The sequence below is a fragment of the Brachycentrus maculatus genome, unplaced genomic scaffold, assembly GCF_059751285.1.
Source record: "Brachycentrus maculatus isolate JH-2025_06_01 unplaced genomic scaffold, ASM5975128v1 h1tg000269l, whole genome shotgun sequence".
NCBI lineage: Eukaryota > Metazoa > Arthropoda > Insecta > Trichoptera > Brachycentridae > Brachycentrus > Brachycentrus maculatus.
The window spans coordinates 3099465-3117097 of NW_028281020.1; the positions used below are offsets into that span (position 1 = coordinate 3099465).

General features: G+C 35.6%; 1 protein-coding gene across 1 annotated transcript; it reads right to left on the bottom strand.

The window, feature by feature from the left end:
* Positions 1-777: 777 nt before the first annotated feature.
* LOC148305610 (sodium-independent sulfate anion transporter-like) lies at positions 778-15694 on the bottom strand. Its single transcript, XM_088266439.1, has 11 exons — positions 15516-15694; positions 14913-15094; positions 13667-13775; positions 12378-12579; positions 9618-9838; positions 8947-9127; positions 8163-8327; positions 7387-7548; positions 2540-2680; positions 2307-2452; positions 778-1582 (listed from the first exon to the last, which is right to left on the bottom strand). Exons 2-11 carry the CDS (start codon positions 15062-15064, stop codon positions 1220-1222), a joined length of 1842 nt encoding a protein of 613 aa, XP_088122565.1. The 5' UTR covers positions 15065-15094; positions 15516-15694; the 3' UTR covers positions 778-1219.
* Positions 15695-17633: the final 1939 nt, after the last annotated feature.

The window sequence follows — 17633 nt, forward strand, 5'->3', positions numbered from 1 at the left end:
ACCTAAATTTTCTTTTACACTCAGGAATAACAAAGTAAATATGTACACCTGAAAAACAAGATGTAGCGAATTCGGTTGATCGAATAAAATTCTAATAAAAACTCTAATAAAATTCTAATAAATATTTAATAAAAATTCTAATAAAGATCTAATAAAAGTTAATCGAAGGATGATCATTTTGGTTTTTGGGTTTAAGGTTTTAGAACTGTGTTTGTAGGTTGATTTAAATGTCTTTGTTTTATTTCCTTTCAAAAACTACCAACTTAGCAACTTAACAAACATATCTAAGAAAAGTTGACCATTGCTATTTGTAATTTTATTATATTATCAACAAACAAAACAAGTGAATAAACAAGAATAAATGTTTCATCATAATGTAATTATCCCAACTATTAGTGTCAGTCCGCCTCCGTAGTGTAATGGTCAGCACGCTCGGCTACCGTTCTGGAGGTCCCGGGTTCGATTCCCAAGGGGGGTAAAATAAATATTAGTGATTTTTTCACTGTCATATTTATTCAATATTACCCTGGACTGGTACCTGAAGCGGAGCGCTGATCACCTTTCCTTCATGTGTAAACGATCAAGATAACACTGCGTTTATATGACGCGGTGCCCTATGCACCATTGGGGTGCGGATAAGGGTTTTATTATTATTATTATTATTAGTGTTAAAACATATTCTTTAAAATATATGTTTTTAACTTGACTTTTTGACATTCATATAAACATTCTGACCATGGGTATGGAATATTTGAGGTAGGTAGATTGTATTGTTAATTTTTATTTTTTATTTTGGACATTTCAATAAGCAAAATGAATAGCCATTTTGAAAGAATGCACCTGCTTTGGTTTTTAAGTACATGGGGTCCTGAGCGATGATAATTTGATAATTTACTAGAGAAAATGATGATTTTAAATGGATGAAGGTAGGACACAGTGGGTGAGGATCTACCTAATCTCTCTTTTTGTATGGTATTAAGTTAAACCGATAAAACTTTTAAAATATTAATAGGACCATTTAATGGTGAATCATTTTTACAAGTTTTAAGTTTATTGCAGTTCAACATATTTGATAGAGGAATCGCATTCTATACTTTCAATTAAATGTAAAGTACCTCACAGGTGTATATAACGGTAATATTTTCTAACAATATATCATCAGCATAGCGTAAGTACATAAAAAAGTACATTGAAAAATCCAAAGTTAAATTAAGAATAATCAAAGTAAAGAAATTTCCTTAGGTTCGTAAAATAAACTTTCGTTCTTAAGCAGATCGTCAACATCCTCCATATTGTAAAATATGATCAATTCAGCGGGACTGAGTCCTTGGAATATCTCGCAGACGCTCGGTCTGACATTGAAGAAGAAGAGCAACTGTCCGCGGGCTTTGAAGTCTTCGGCGAGAGATTGGATAGCTTTGGCAGCCGTGTAATCGGCTCCGTAGATGTACGTGCAGTCTAGCACGACAGGTAAGTTTTTCAGCACCGACTGTTTGATGATGACACGACGAACGTAGTTCACAGATGGGAAGATCAGGCAACGGTCAGGGGTAACCATGAGATAATTTCCTCCTCCTGCACTCTAAAATTTACAAACGTTTATGGTTATACGCAGTGGTTTGCTGCTAAAATTTTAGTGAGTTAACTATGTAGTCCTAACTACGTCCTCCTCCGTAGTGTAATGGTCAGCACGCTCGGCTACCGTTCTGGAGGTCCCGGGTTCGATTCCCAAGGGGGGTCAAATGAATATAAGTGATTTTTTTCACTGTAATATTTATTCAATATTACCCTGGACTGGTACCTGAAGCGGAGGGCTGATCACCTTTCCTTCATATGTTTACGATCAAGATAACACTGCGTTTATATGATGCAGTGCCCTATGCATCATTGGGATGCGGATAAGGGTTTGAAAAAAAAAACTATGTAGTGAGACTTTTATTTCTAAAGACTTTGGTATTCTGAAACAAGTCATCTCTCAGTTAAAATTAAATGAATATATATATTTTATTTTTACCAGATAGAAGCAAATACATATAAAGTTATCTACACTACAAAGTAAAAGTGTTAGCTTTGATAAGTAATCCATGCCATGGTCTTCATTTTCCTATTACATTTATTAATGTATTCTCCAAAGCAAACTTTAAATATTTATATATTTAGTGTAAAATAGAGTATAGGCATATAAAAAAGAAATTGTATGTTTTTTAGATAATAAATTGGCTTCAGCTGTTTCTGATTATAGATATACTCGTTTCTATTACTGTTGTAAATGTTTCTACAGAAAAATAATAAAATAAAAAACTTACAATTTGAGATTCAACAGTTATCTTGGGTCGAGCCGCATAGTAAAGAATAAATATTAAGTTAAGACCAACGCCAAGCAGAATTCCAATTTCCAAGGGAAAGACCAGACAAAAGATGAATGTTCCAGTCGCAGGAATCAAATCAGTTTCTGAGGAAAATGTTCAATGTTTAAATATACAATACATATAAAATCTTGAAAGATCGCATGAAATGAATTAAACTTTAGAACACTTACTGTTAATTTTCCACATGGGCTTGACGACGTGAAATTCAACCATAAAAATAACGGCCGCAATGATCACTGCAGCCAAAGATGCTTTAGGAATGTAGGCAAAGTACGGAGTGAAGAAAAGCAGGGATAATATCACCAAAATTCCTGTGAAACAAAACAAAATACTACAAAACCTTAGACACTATAGATAGGCCCCTAATAATTCCAAACTATTGTACATATGTTGTTTGAAACTGATTTTAGCCTCTCTATTGATGTTCCAAAATATATTTGACGATTCATTTTTAGTTTAATAAAAAATATTATTTTTCTACAAATGTAACCTTCTCATGTTATCCGATGTCATTTTCTATTTTTCTATCGCATCAATTCTTTTATCTTGTATTTGTAAGAAATTGAAAAACAATCGATCAAAGGATGATCACACTATTATCAAAACAATGTTAAAGCTAATGATATGTTATATTAAGATGTGACATTTTATTTATTGTTTCGGCATTAACTTTGTGGTAAGACATGTTACAATAATTAAAGAAAACACTTCGTTTTTTACCACTTGAGTTTAATTATAGACTACATGTTTCAGAAGCTAAACTTCCATCATTCAGGTCTGTATAATAACTAAAATATAAAATATAAAATTGTTCTATAAATAAGGATAGGGGGAAAGTAAGGGGAAGGGGTTAGTCAAGGAACGGAGTTTGAAAACAAAGGAAAAATTGAAAGCAATGGCGAAGAATTTTGAAACAATATATTATTTAATAAATTATTATTAGAATTCAGGTTTTTTTGTATTTCTAAATTTTCAAGATAATTCATAATTTGGCCTTTATATGGAACAAGGTGTAATAATTTTAATTTATGGGAGTGAAATGAGTGATTAGTATCTATTATATGATTTGCAAATTCCGAAAAATAATTACTAACAAGACCGCTTTGATGTTCTTTAATTCTAATCTTTAAATTTCTCGCAGTTTGGCCAATATATTTTCTATCACAATCTCCACACGAAATTTCATAAACACCACTTTTTTGTAATAAATCAATTTTAGATTTTGAGTTATCGAGGATTAAGATGTGACACCGCGCACTCAAAATATCAAAGTAAAAATAAATGATTTTTGATGGTTTTTCCTTCTTTATTCTTTTTCCATGTTCGCTCCCTAGGTGGAGCATATGGCCAACACGAGTCGTCTCCAAGTCACTCTGTCACGCGCCATCTCCTTGGCTTCCTCCCAGGTCAGTCCGGCGTCTCGAAGTTCCGCTGAGTATAGTCGGTGAATGGTCGTCAGCGGCCTTCCGGGGCGCCGGAATCCTCGGGGTTGGAAGAAGAGACATGAGGGGTTGATGCCCTCAGGTGGCATTCTAAGGACATGTCCCAACCATGTCCACCTTCTTCTCTTCAGGACTTCCAGTATGAGGGGCTGCTGAGTTCTTCTCCTCACATCGTCATTCCTGACAAAGTCATACCACTTTATACCCAGTATTCGCCTCAGGCATCTATTTTCAAAACTTGCTAGTTTCTTGCTTTGAGCTTTGGTGAGGTGCCACGACTCACATCCGTACAGCAACACTGTGAGGATGCAGGCGTTAAAGAGACGACACTTGGTTTTTGTCGAGTAAAGCAGTGAGTCCCAGACATTGCGCATTTTATTGAATATAGCTCCTGCCATTCCGAGCCGTACATTCAGTTCCTTCTGGACACTACCATCCTCCACCATGAGTGTTCCAAGGTATCTGAAGGTGTCGACTCGAACGAGCGCTCGTCCCTCACAAGTAAGATGTTGATCTCGGTCCGGACAGGCTGAGTTGCACATGACATTGGTCTTTTTGGCGTTCACTCTTAGGCCTAACCGAGCGGAGTTTATTTGGAGGGAGTCAATTATATCTTGCAGGGCTCCGATCGATGTATCAATTAGAACTGCATCGTCCGCATATTCTAAATCGCATAATTTCTGAGCAGGACTCACTGCAATTCCTCGATCCGGTGGAATTGACATTCGTAGGATGAAGTCAAACATGATGATGAAGAGAAATGGGGCTAGTACACAGCCTTGCTTCACCCCAGTAGAGACCTCAAATGGTTCACTGCACACATCATCTATTCTAACGCAGCATTCGCTGTTAGTGTGAAGCGCCCTGATAATGGCCACAATTTTGACAGGAACTCCATATGCTTCTATGATATTCCAAAGAGAAGACCTATGCGGGCTGTAGAAAGCTTTTTCGTAGTCTACAAAACAGCAGGCAAGGGCGCAGTTCCATTCGTTACTTTGCTGTAACAGGCATCGTAAGTTATGTATATGGTCAGCGCACGCCCTGCCTGGTAGAAAGCCCGCTTGGTTCTCTCTGAGGACTCGCATTATTGGTTTTTGGATTCTTGCCAAAATTATTTGTGCCAGAATTTTTCCAGGAACGCTTAAAAGAGTAATGCCACGGTAGTTATCACACAACAGCGGATCACCCTTTTTGTGGAGGGCTATAACTTCCCCGTTTACCCAATCCTTCGGGCACCTTTCCTCTTCCCATACCTTTGAAAGTAGGTGATACAGGGGGTCGAGGAGAGCGTCCATGCCACTCTTGACGTATTCCGGATGTATTTCGTTGACACCAGGCGCCTTTCCGTTTTTCAGCTTTTTAATAGCTGATATAATTTCAGTATGCGTTGGAGTGCTTTGCGAAATATCGTGTGCTCGCGGAATGTTCAGTTGGGCAGAAACTGAGGGCACATGGAGGGGGTCTAAGGGGGGTGGACGATTTAGCACGCGGCAGAAGTGATCTCTCCATATGCTTTTCACGCAATCGGGCTCAGACTCGATTTGGCCGCTCGGGCCACGAACTGGGCCTGCGGTCGGGGGCCGCTTACCACAGATTTGGTGCGTAATCTTAAAAAGCTTAGAAGTATCACCTCTACGGGCTGCTTGTTCGGCTGCTGCTATTTGTGTGTCCAGGGAACGGCGTTTATCCCGCCTTGCGGATCTTTTGACAGCCAGGTGCTTCCATTTATATTGCGCTCGGAGACTTTCGAGCTTACCCTGGTCAGTTTCCGCATCTTTTAAGAGTTTTATGTTGGCCCTTCCTTCTATTAATTCCCACGTTTCATCCGACATCCATTTGGGTCGATTTGACGGCTTCATTCCGAGAACCCTTTGAGCTGACGTAACTATGGCTGTTTTGATGTTATGCCATGTGCTTTCGATAGGGTCATTATCATCGGAATGTTGCTGCTCGAGTCCCTCCCTGACGGCGATATCATAGTTAAGCCAGGACATTGTCTCCTTCAGCTTATCAATGTTGACCTGACTCCTCTTCTTTGGCTTGGCAGTGCGATTTAATTTCAGCCTTATTTTGCCTGTGAGTAGCTCATGATCACTATAGATATCGGCGCCTCTGTATGTGCGGACGTCTAGGAGTTCTCTACGATGGGCTGCAGTGTAAAGAAAATGGTCAATCTGCGTTTTTGTGTTGCCATCGGGAGAAGTCCAAGTATACTTGTGGATATTTTTGTGAGGAAAAATTGTACCACCTATTAAGAGCTCATTTAAGGTTGCGAGTTCGATGAGCCGCTCACCGTTATCGTTAATGCAACCGAGGCCGTGGCTACCCATCACTGTTGGACCGAGTGCTACGTTGGTGCCGACTCTTGCGTTAAGGTCTCCCATTATAATGACGCGGTCCCTTTTCGGGACCGAGGATATTGCGGAGTGCAGAGAGTCGTAAAAAGCATCTTTAACGTGGTCGTCGGCATCTTCTGTGGGGGCATAGCATTGGAGTATGGTTACAGAGCTATTTGTGGTTTTGAAAGTTGCGCGTAAAACTCTTTCAGAAATTGGTTCCCATTTTTGGAGGCAGCGAGCCGCTTTGTCTGTCATTATAAGTGCCACTCCCTGTCGATGGTACTGCTTTTGTCCTGAATAGATGATTGTGTGTTTCTCCAGCAGTTTCTTTCCTAAGCCTTTCCATCGCGTCTCGCTCAGTCCCAGGATGTCCAATTTGTACATCTTCATGATGCGAGTAGCGTGCAGGTCTTTTCCAGGAGTGCGCATGGTTCGCACATTATATGTGCCAACGTGAAGCGTTGCACTGTTGGAGAGTAATTCCTTATCTTTAACATTATCCTTTTTACGTTTGCCGGGCCGTGAGTCAGGTGTTTGTGTCCGAGGCTGACTTGTTGTTGGTATCGTAATCATGTTTATTTAAAGAGACCGGGTGATTAACCCTGCGCTCTCGAAGCCTGGGCAGGTGCCCTGAAGGATGGCTCATCCTGGTTTTTCTGTAGGGGTGTATTCCTTCCCTTAGCTGGGGGGGGTCTCGTTATTAGGCGCCAGACAATCGCCTTTCGTCCTCTTCCCGTTAGCTACAGTTTTCGCCAAAGGCTCTGACTGCATTACCAGGACCTACGACGGGGACGTGGGAAGAAGGGCTTGCTAGGGGTCTACGGTCACTGAGGGCCTGAAGGTTGGCTTTTCTCAGCATTTTATAGGAATGTTCTGTCCAGCACAGAATATACCACTGAGGCCATTCCCCAACCTTTAAGGTCCCCCTTTAAGGTTTTTCCAGTATCATATAATTACTCAATGGTAAAAGTACATTTTTAAAAAATGATATGTTTTATATTGAATTATTTATATGCATATATTACATTACAATTTGGCATATTGTTGATAGTTAAATAAATAATAATATATGTTTTATTTGTTGAGGAAGGTAAACTTTGATAATTGTCATTGAAAATTTATTAAATAAAAGGATCTCCACTTTAAAAAATAGTTTACTTATTTTTTTTTTAGTATATAAGTCCCAATCATTGTTTAGTAACCTACAACAAAAAAGAAAATACTCTTGTTTACCTGTGTATAGTCCTCCAAAGGGGGTCTGAACACCAGATGCATGATTAACGGCTGATCGGGGTACAGAACCAGTTGAAGGATACGCCTGGACGAATGCACTTCCGATGTTACTCACACCAATTGCTATCAACTCCTGAGTGGCATCTATTGTCTTGCCATTTGCTAGAACAATATAAGAAAAAATATTTATTTGATGTTACCAAAATAACTAAGAGAGTAAATCGCAATTTTCAATATGGATTTATAAAAAAGCAAGCTAAACGGGTTTAAAAAAATAAAACAAGTTGATTGAAGATTGATGATTGGAATGTTTTTTTTTCAAATACGGGTTGCTTTATCCATGTTTTCTTAGGTCCACACTATACTTACCATTAAAAAAATTATATACATACAGTCAAACTCGATTATTTTGATCACGGAAATAGTGATATCTTGGATATAACGAGGAAACATTTGCTGTCATTTTAGTTTATGATTTTCTCCAAACATTTATTCACTTTTATAACGAGCTACTTTTTGGCATACCGAGCAATATTTCTTTAAATTTCGTTTGAAGGTTTAAATTTTTTTTTCGACCCTAATCAATAAAATCCAACCAGACAGTTAACTAGACCAACGCCACAAGGATCGGAATACGTTTTGACACTAGATAAGAAACTAATTGGCATTTTAACCGACAACATTGAAAAAATACCTACGCATAAGGTTGAAATTACAATTACGTATGGAGCAGCACTCTAATTTCAATTTTTTGTAAGATAAAATATTAGACTTACCAAAAGCTTTGCATATGGCAATATTTTCCAGAAGACCAATTAGCGGGACAATTATCAACCCAGAGCCGAGATCAGAGCACATATCCAGGAAGTTATGAGTTATATTGCCTTTTGTGTAGCTAAATGGAGGTGGTTTTACTTCTGGGAAACCCGGAGGAACGAAACCTACAAAACACATCATAAGTCTAAAACTCATGTCATATGAGAAAAGTTAAACATTTTTAATTCACAAAAGATAAGCAAAATTGCAAAAAGGGTCATTCCCTGTATCTTTATACAACTTTTTGTAGCATCAATGTATTTGCTTCTTTCTTTGTCGTAGGCATTTGGAACTGGTAGTTGCCTTTTGATCATAGAGTAGGTGTTTACCTTCTATGAAACTCAGGGAATGAAGAATTATTATTACTCGTTGGAGTTCTGATAAAGACTTAGATGAGAAAAAAATCAGATATAAACAGACCCCAAAATTCATAAAAGTCAATTGAAATCTAAATGATTTTAAAAAAACAGTGTAGAACGTAAAGGTGGAGGCTGACCGGAGCATTTCGTCGTACCGTAACACGTTACGATGCGAGCATTCAGGCAGTCAGTATAGCGAGCCGAGCGCTCCATCCATAGTTTTGGATGCTCGGTGATGCTTGCCGCGAGCGATGTTACGAGGTTATGTTACGATGAAATGCTCCAGTCAGTCTCCACCTTAAAACATCTTGGTAAAACTCGATAAATCGATTCTGAACTTCTAAGTTAATTTTATTTCTATCGTTATTATGGTCTTTTTTGTTACCTATGAGTTTGATGGGAGGTTCACTATCAACTGAAGTTAACATATACCCGATGATGCCGCAGATGACAATGATGAGAGTGTTTCTCAAAGCTCCAATACCCCAGAGAATCTTATTAATCACTTTGTGAATTTTTGATTTGGCATTATCTTCTTCAGGACCTATCTTGATCATTCCGAGAGACTTAAATAAAATTTTAATCATCAGTTACATATATTGTCGTTGGAAGTAAAATTAAAAGAATAAAAGTTTAAAACATTGACTTTTGTTGCTGAACAAGTTTTTAAATTCTCAGCCAATGAGATGTCCTTATACAAAATTTATAAATTTATGGAAAAGGCACATTTTGGAGGAGTTTAAGTAGAATAAAGTATAGCTAAAAAAAATCTTTCTTAATATTTTGTGAGGTCTCAAATTTCATTTATATTGAAATAATAAAAAATACATCGATTACGAAAATGAAAATAAAAAAACCACAAAAATGAGTTAAGACTGGAAAATAATTATACTCATATATTTTAGTCGCAAGATAGATACACATTTGTAAAATGATCAGTTATCATATCTATGCTCTTTTTTTTAAAATCCAATTTATCTAGATGTGCTCTTTCTGGGCAAATAAAGAAAAACTACATTTTGTGTTTGAATTATTATATCTTTAACTATGTATTACCCTTATAAGTAAAACAACAAAGATGCAGGAGAGTCCCAGAACAGCATCCCATAATTTGGTAGAACGTATTTCCGTAAAAATGGAGATCCACTGCTGAAGGAATGTTGTTCCTTTAACCGGTATAGCCAGGATGTCCTTAACTTGTGATGTTAAGATTACAAGCGCTACAGCAGAAGTAAAACCCGATGACACTGGACCAGAAATAAAGTCAATCATGAATCCTGAAATGGAAAAACAGTTTGGTATTATCTTATATTATCACTTATCTAGAAAATCCTTTCCTGATGCTAAATATTTTTTAATGCTAAAAAATTGACGCAATCAAAAATAATTTTTCAAACAAAAGAACACGTCCGTCTCCGCCTCCGTAGTGTAATGGTCAGCACGTTCGGCTACCGTTCTGGAGGTCCCGGGTTCGATTCCGAAGGGGGATAAAATAAATATATGAGTGAAATAAAAAATATTGTTATTATTTATATAAATAAAGAATAAAGTAAAATATTATATGAGTGATTTTTTCACTGTAATATTTATTCAACATTACCCTGGACTGGTACCTGAAGCGGAGGGCTGATCACCTTTCCTTCATGTGTTAACGATCAAGATAACATTGCGCTTATATGTTACAGTGCCCTATGCACCATCGGGGTGCGGATATATATATATATATATATATATATATATATATATATATATATATATATATATATATATATATACACCGCTGGACAAAAAAATTTACGAGTTTACTTGCTACCGCACGCCTTGACTTTACTGAACTCATTTTCTAAGAAATCCTTTATCGATACCTCTCTCTTTTGTTCAATAAATTAAAGACACTTTGTGTCACCTTTCTACAATATTTACATTTTAAAATGTCTCAACAATTTTGTTTTACCCGCGTTTGAGGGAACATAACACAACAATCATGGAAAGTGCAAAGCAAATGTCGATTGCGATAAAATCCAAAATAATCTCACTGTCGCAACAAAACATATCTAATTGTAAAATATATCGAGTTGGGTATTCAGAAGGTGCAGTGAGGTTTTTATTTAAAAAATTCCAAGAAACTGGATCCATAGAACGGAAAAAAGGAAGCGGATGGGGGCGCGCGACATCTGCCCGAGATGATCGCTTAATAAAAAAATTGTTATGTGCGATCGATTTTTAACGGCACTTAAAATACACGCAGAGGTGCAGTCTACCAGCTAATCAACATTTTTAGTAAAAACAGTGTCCAGGCGGCTGTTGGAGCATGGTTTCCAAGCACGAAGTCCCGCAAAGAAACCATTACTGACGAACAAAATGCAGAAGGCTAGACTGGATTGGGCTAAGGAGCACCAGAATTGGACCTTGGAGGATTGGCAAAATGTTATTTTCTCCGATGAATCAAAATTCAACCTTTTTGGTCCAGACGGCAGAAAGATAGTTCGACGAAAACTTGGGGAAAGATACCATCCGTCGTGCGTCACTCGAACCGTTAAACATTCACCCTACGTCATGATTTGGGGGTGCATGACAGCGTACGGTTTGGGACCTCTAAATTTTATACAGGGTACGATGAATACCATCCAGTACAAAAAAGTGTTGAAAAACCATCTTATTCCAACAATCGAGGACATTACGCAGTATACCGCGGACCCGATTTTTCAGGACGATTTGGCGCCGTGCCATAGAGCCCGCACTGTGATTACAAATATTTATTTTTTAATGCACTTTGTAGACCATTTGATAAATAATCTATTGTTTTTCTTACAGATCATTGAATACAAGGATAAAATTGGCTTAATATCGTTGACGTGGCCCGGGAATAGTCCTGATTTGAACCCGGTAGAAAATTTATGGGCGATTATGAAAAAAAAAGTTGGGAAAAAAAAAAAAAAAAAACATTGAGGAATTAAAAAAAACTTGATTCAAGTTTAGGAAGAAGAAATAACATCAGAAATTTAAGATTCGCTCAACGCTTCGTTAAAAAATAGAATTTTACGTGTTATAAATAATAAAGGTGAATTCACTAAGTATTAAATATTTTTAAATGTTATAAATATGTTTAAATGTAAAATACCTTAATTTAAAATAAAGCGATTAGAACCTTCTTCTTAAATATGAATTAAAAAATTACATGTCTTTTATTACTCCATCACAAACACTCGACCATAAATGAACCGTTATGGGTCTCTAAGGTTCGGATAATCTGATACCTGGTATATACTGGCAATTTCTAAGTACAATTCATGAGTAAAATCTTTCATTTTAACCTTGAAGTAACGAGTAGTCATCACATATGTTAAACAATACAAAAAAAAACTAATTAAATATCAAGAATAATTCATTATGTGTCAATTTTAGTTTTTTTGAGGACTCGTAAATTTTTTTGTCCTGGGGTGTATATATATATATGTATATACAAACACACACACACACACACACAAAACTGAAAATCTCTTGTATCGCGGCAAGCACGTTGAAATGTTCTCAGGTTCTTTAGACACGTTGCGCGTGGCAACGAGGATAGCCTGGAACGACTGATTGTGATTGGTAGCCTGGAGGGGAAGAGAGGGATAGAAAGATCCCCCACACGGTGGACCAATAAAATTAAGGCAGCAGCAGGCACCTCGGTGGTTGGAGCGCTACGCGCAGCGCAGTCAAGGGATAACTGAAGGTCACAATCCTCAGTAACGAGGAATAAGACGGAGAAGAAGAGAAAAGTACATTTATAGGAGCTTCAAAATTATTGAATTCAATCATTAAATTGCTTACCAAGTCCAAATAATCCCATCAAAAGTTCAATAATCCCAACTAGGAAGGTTAAAAGTATAGCATGTTCAACTCCAAAGCCTTTATTGGCTACAGTCTGGTATGTCATCAGGGAAGTGATTGCAGCAGGACCAATAGCAACCTCCTTACAGCTTCCTAGCAAGATGTAAATAAAAGCTCCAAGAAAGGACCCGTATAGTCCATACTGAAATCAAACAAGAGTTTGTGTTCAAAACTGACAATCCAAAAATGAATTTAGAGATTTTAATATTTTAAATGTTAATAATATGTAATAAAGACTATCAAACCCACGGACAGCAAAATATCTAGTAGAATAGATATGGCATAAAAATGATATAATTTAGTGGAAAACCTTCATGTATAACTTTATTTTCAAAATATATATTGTCAGTAAATTTAGAAAGTCTCATAGAAATGTTGACAAAGAGCCATTAACCATGATTATAATAACCTTTTTACTTTGTAGCGTACGAGAATATTGAGTACGAGCATATGTTTTCTTAGAAAAATTAACTCACTACGTTATAACAGAATCCAGTTTTATTCATTCTAAGAATTGATACATAAATATGTCCATTTGTTTTTTTTTTTTAACACAGATTGATAATGCCCTTGCAAGGGAAAATAAAAACAAATAAATAAGGTTATGATTTCAATATTGATTTTATAAATTTAAACTTTTATTATATTATGATTTATATTATTTTTTTACATCTCATCAAAGATGAAGAATATGCAAGTCTGGGCATTTACGGGGCTGACGACCATCACAGGCTGGTATATTCCATATTCTTCTTCATCTTTGATGAGATGTCAAAAAATAATATGAAAAAAAATCCAGATTTGTGAACAAGTATTTGGACACACTCAAATTGTTAGAAATTATGATTTATCATTCAATTAAAAAATTCTGCTGAGTTTGTTATTTAATATTTGTAATTAAACTTGATAAATATCACTGTCACTTAAAATCTATTGTGACACTACAATTCGATGCAATTCACACCATTTTCAAACACCATATGTGAAGCTAAGTCTAAATTTTAGAATTGTCACCTTGGGACGTCAAATGATGAAGAAAAGGTAGAAGTTGTTTGATTCTTTATTAATGAGAACATGGATAATGACGATAGATTTTAAAAAATTGTGGTATTTACCGAGTAAGATTAAATATTAAAAATGGATAGATGTGAACACAAAGTGACCACCGAGTCAATTAATAAAACAATTTAATAAATAAAAAATTGTGTTTTCTAATTTTAAAAACTTACTTCTGGCGGTAATCCTACTATATTTGCATAGGCTAAAGATTGGGGAATGACAGTTAGTCCAACTGTAATTCCCGCAATCAAGTCCCCTAAAGCATTTTCGGAAGAGTATCTGAAACATATTTAACACGTTATACACATTGCATTATTTTTTTTTCATTTAAGGCTAACAGTAATAAATAATTATCTATCAAATAGAAAAATATTTGTGAAGTCCATGGATTCAAGTGCTGCAATGCAGTCTGAAACATTATATTAGCGTCATTATCATCCAACCCGACACATCCTTACTGTACAGACTGGCTAAAAAAGTGTCTAAAAAAATTACCTGCAAAGCTTTTCTTTAAGACACTTGCCAGTCGGTGAAGTCAGGATGGGGAAGAAAGACTTTTTAAAGAAATGTTCTTAAATAAGAAATCGCCTGTTGGTCTTTATCTTCCATCCAACATCACTCCTAACTGGTCCCAGCCATGTGGCTGGGATCCAGATAGGAGTGATGTTGGATGAAAGATAAAGAACCTGAATCGTAAAGCTTACTCGTGAATTGAATTTTAACTCATAACCCAAATAAATCAACCAAGTTATGGCTTGTATTTCGATACAATATTTTTGTTAATTTTTTGATAAAATGAATAAATAAACAGACAGAAACATTGGTAGAATCTTGATTATTGTTTTAAAAAACATGTATTCAATAAATGTGTATGTCAAGTGAAGTTTTTTTTTTTAACCACCCTACACATACGAACGTACGTGATACGCGAGGTTTTTTTTCACCATTCCGCACTAACCCATATGACCTAAGCGCACGAGAAAAGATATCTGTAGAAAGATATCTACACTGACAAATTTTTGTCAGGTTTCATACCTGATAATATCTTGTGACGACAAACGTTGTGATTTTTTTGCTTGTTTATAAAAATAAAATGTGCCTGAAAATAACCCGAAGGTAGGGTGGTTAATTGAATGGCTTAAAAAGAGTCCCACAGGACTCTTTAACAGCTAAACCGTAGGACACTCCCTCAATGAATATATTTTCTTATGATTGTTTTAAAACTGTCGTATCATTGTGGCATTCTAAAATAAAGAATGAATCACAAACATCCAGACCAATCAAAAATAAATCTTTAGCATTAACAGAACCCACGACACCAGTATCACAGCTAAGCATCTACACAGCTCCGCCACAGGGCCTGAAATATATTTCTCATTTGAATAAAATTATCCAATCAAATATTTCAATACTTACTTGGGAAGCCATGTCAGTATGGGAAGTCGTTTGAACAAGTTCTTCTTAGTGAAACTTTTTTCAAATTTCAGCCTAGCCCATGGTATTATGGATTTCACAATTTCACTACAAGTCTTAGGAGGATTAGGTGATAGATCCACGGGTGTGTTCATTACACCACGGTGTAAGTAACTATAAGATGCCTACGCACAAAATACAATGCTACAATTAAATTAAATTTAAATAAACAATACATTTACATCGTTTGTATCATCCCCTGTTAAATAAATATAAAGAAAACACAGAATATTTATGGATTTCCAACAAATCCAGTCCAGTTTACAGTTAAAATTATAGTAATTTCACAGTAACCCCACCAATCTCCTACATACAAAGAAAGATAAACTGTGTTTGTCGGTTAATATTTGTATCATTTGCTTAGGCATAATAATGAATTACACCAGTAATTTGAGCAAAGGAAAGACAAATAAAGATTATGAGAATACACCAAGCACGTGTCAGATGGTTACATAATTTTAAAATTTAGGAAATATTTATGAGAAATCTACCATAATTAAAGTTAATTTGATCATTAAAATAAGTGAAATGTAAACCATTACGTACTTTTGTCTTATATAATATTCACATATTTACATTATAAATCTAAAGAAATCTTAAATCAAGTAAGATTATTCATAGTTGATAATTATATTTTATCTATAAATTTGTTTTAGAGGTTATAAAGTTTATTTTGTTTGACATTTGACATTGACAGCCAGATTATCTGACAGCATTCAATAGATAAATAGATAGTATTTTCAGTGTTGCTAAGCTTGAAAAAAGAATTTTGAATTCCAGACATTTAGAGCTGTGTTAGGTAGGTAAATTCTCCGTTAGACTTTTGGCTCAAAAATAAAGCTGAGCCTTTGAGGCCAACAAGACTAAGCCTAAGCCAACGGAGAAAGTTTTGGAAGAAAAATGACGGTCCATGATTTTCATTAAAATTTTATGAGGGATAAAAAAAGCATTTCTTTTTTAGATTTTACTCAACTGTTACTGGGGATCCTAAAATAATTTTTAATATTTTTATCAAATGTCAAATGAATGTCAAATGGTCAAAAGCATGAAAAGTACTTAGGTACTTACTTCATTATCTCGATATTTCTACCTAGTAGATGTTGGATCACATCGTAAACTATTGATGCCAATTGATACTATCAATGATACTTGTGTCAATAATGATAATAAACTTTATTATCATGCAGGTAAGCAGAGAGGATAGAACACCAAAACACTATAAATATTCACAGAATTTGCTTATTCTACATCCATGCATCTTTTCAAACATGCGCACTTTTCTGAGTCAGACACATCCATTTTCACTAACTTTATTTTTCTTTTTTTCTTTTAACCCAATGGTGCATAGGGTACTGCATCGTATAGAAGCGGTGCTATCTCGATCGTTAAAACACATAGGAAAGGTGATCAGCCTTGTGCTTCAGGCACTAGTCCAGGGTCATATTAAATAAATATTAGACTGAAAAATCATTTATATTGACCCTCTTGGGAATCCAACCCGGGAACTCCGGCATGGTAGCCTAGCGCGCTAGCCAATACACTTGGTGGCAGATAAAAGCGGAGGAGGCTTACTTTAGACTTGTGTAAACAATATTTTAAATTTACATACCATATATTTTTATAATAATAGCAGCACTTATTCTTTTGTAATGTTTTCTTCAATCAAAACTCTATTGATGCACATCCATAATAAAATAATCATATTTAATGCCGATTATTATGTTGAATTCGAGATTAATTCAGGAGATATTAATACAGAGGCAAATTATTCACTAAGTTAGTATAATTGATATCACTCCTCTATATAGAATTTGTTTTGAAGATCAAATATTTGAAAAGCTATATTTTTTTAGAGCCTATCTAGACCCATTGAACGTAATACATTTTTATGTCGTCATTGGTTTGTCTTTGTTTGCAGTACATACTAGGTTTTTGGCAGCAACTTAGCGTAAAAAATATAAGTAGATAGAGATATCATTACAGTGGAACCTCTTATAACGAGCATAATTTGTTCCAGCATGTTAAATACAATAATGCTTTCCATGCCGAGAGAATACTCAATTTTGTAAACATTTTTTTAGTAACCTTTATTCAAATAAAATTACTTATAAATTGAAAACAACTTGGAATACAATTTAGATTTGAATTTTTTTAAATAAATATAAGAATTTTTGACAAATAATGAATTATTTGAACTATTAAACTGTTTTAAGACAACTTAACTGTCTGTCTTGTTTTTGCCGGCGTTTAAAAATTTGTCACAGCATTATCATTGAATAAATTTGTAGTACTAATAGCCACCTTCTTATTAGAGTGATGGTTCGTAACGTACGATGCAACAGATTCCCATGGTTTCAGCATTTCTCTTATTTCGTTTGAAGATTGTTCCTCTGCTACTTCCTCCTCCTCCATTAACAAGCTCTCCTCGATAATATCTTGCTGTGAAACCCGATCCAACTCGATAAGCTCTTCGGTGGTCAGCACTTGGTTATGCTCTTTCACAAGCTCTACAATATCGTTTTTATCCACCTCGAGTCCTATGATATTGGCCAATGACACAATCTCGTTGACTGTAAACTCCACAGGTACTGTTTCAATATCACATTTGACAACACTCTCTGGCCAAAGTATTTTCCAAGCAGAAGTGAAGGTCCTCTTGGTAAC

Excerpts from the sequence above, each read along its gene's own strand:
- LOC148305610 (XM_088266439.1), bottom strand. The coding sequence starts at position 15,064 with ATGAACACACCCGTGGATCTATCACCTAATCCTCCTAAGACTTGTAGT. Across the intron at positions 7,549-8,162 it reads TGCCATATGCAAAGCTTTTG|CAAATGGCAAGACAATAGAT; the intron begins GTAAGTCTAATA and ends ATATTGTTCTAG. Across the intron at positions 2,453-2,539 it reads GCCCATGTGGAAAATTAACA|AAACTGATTTGATTCCTGCG; the intron begins GTAAGTGTTCTA and ends CATTTTCCTCAG.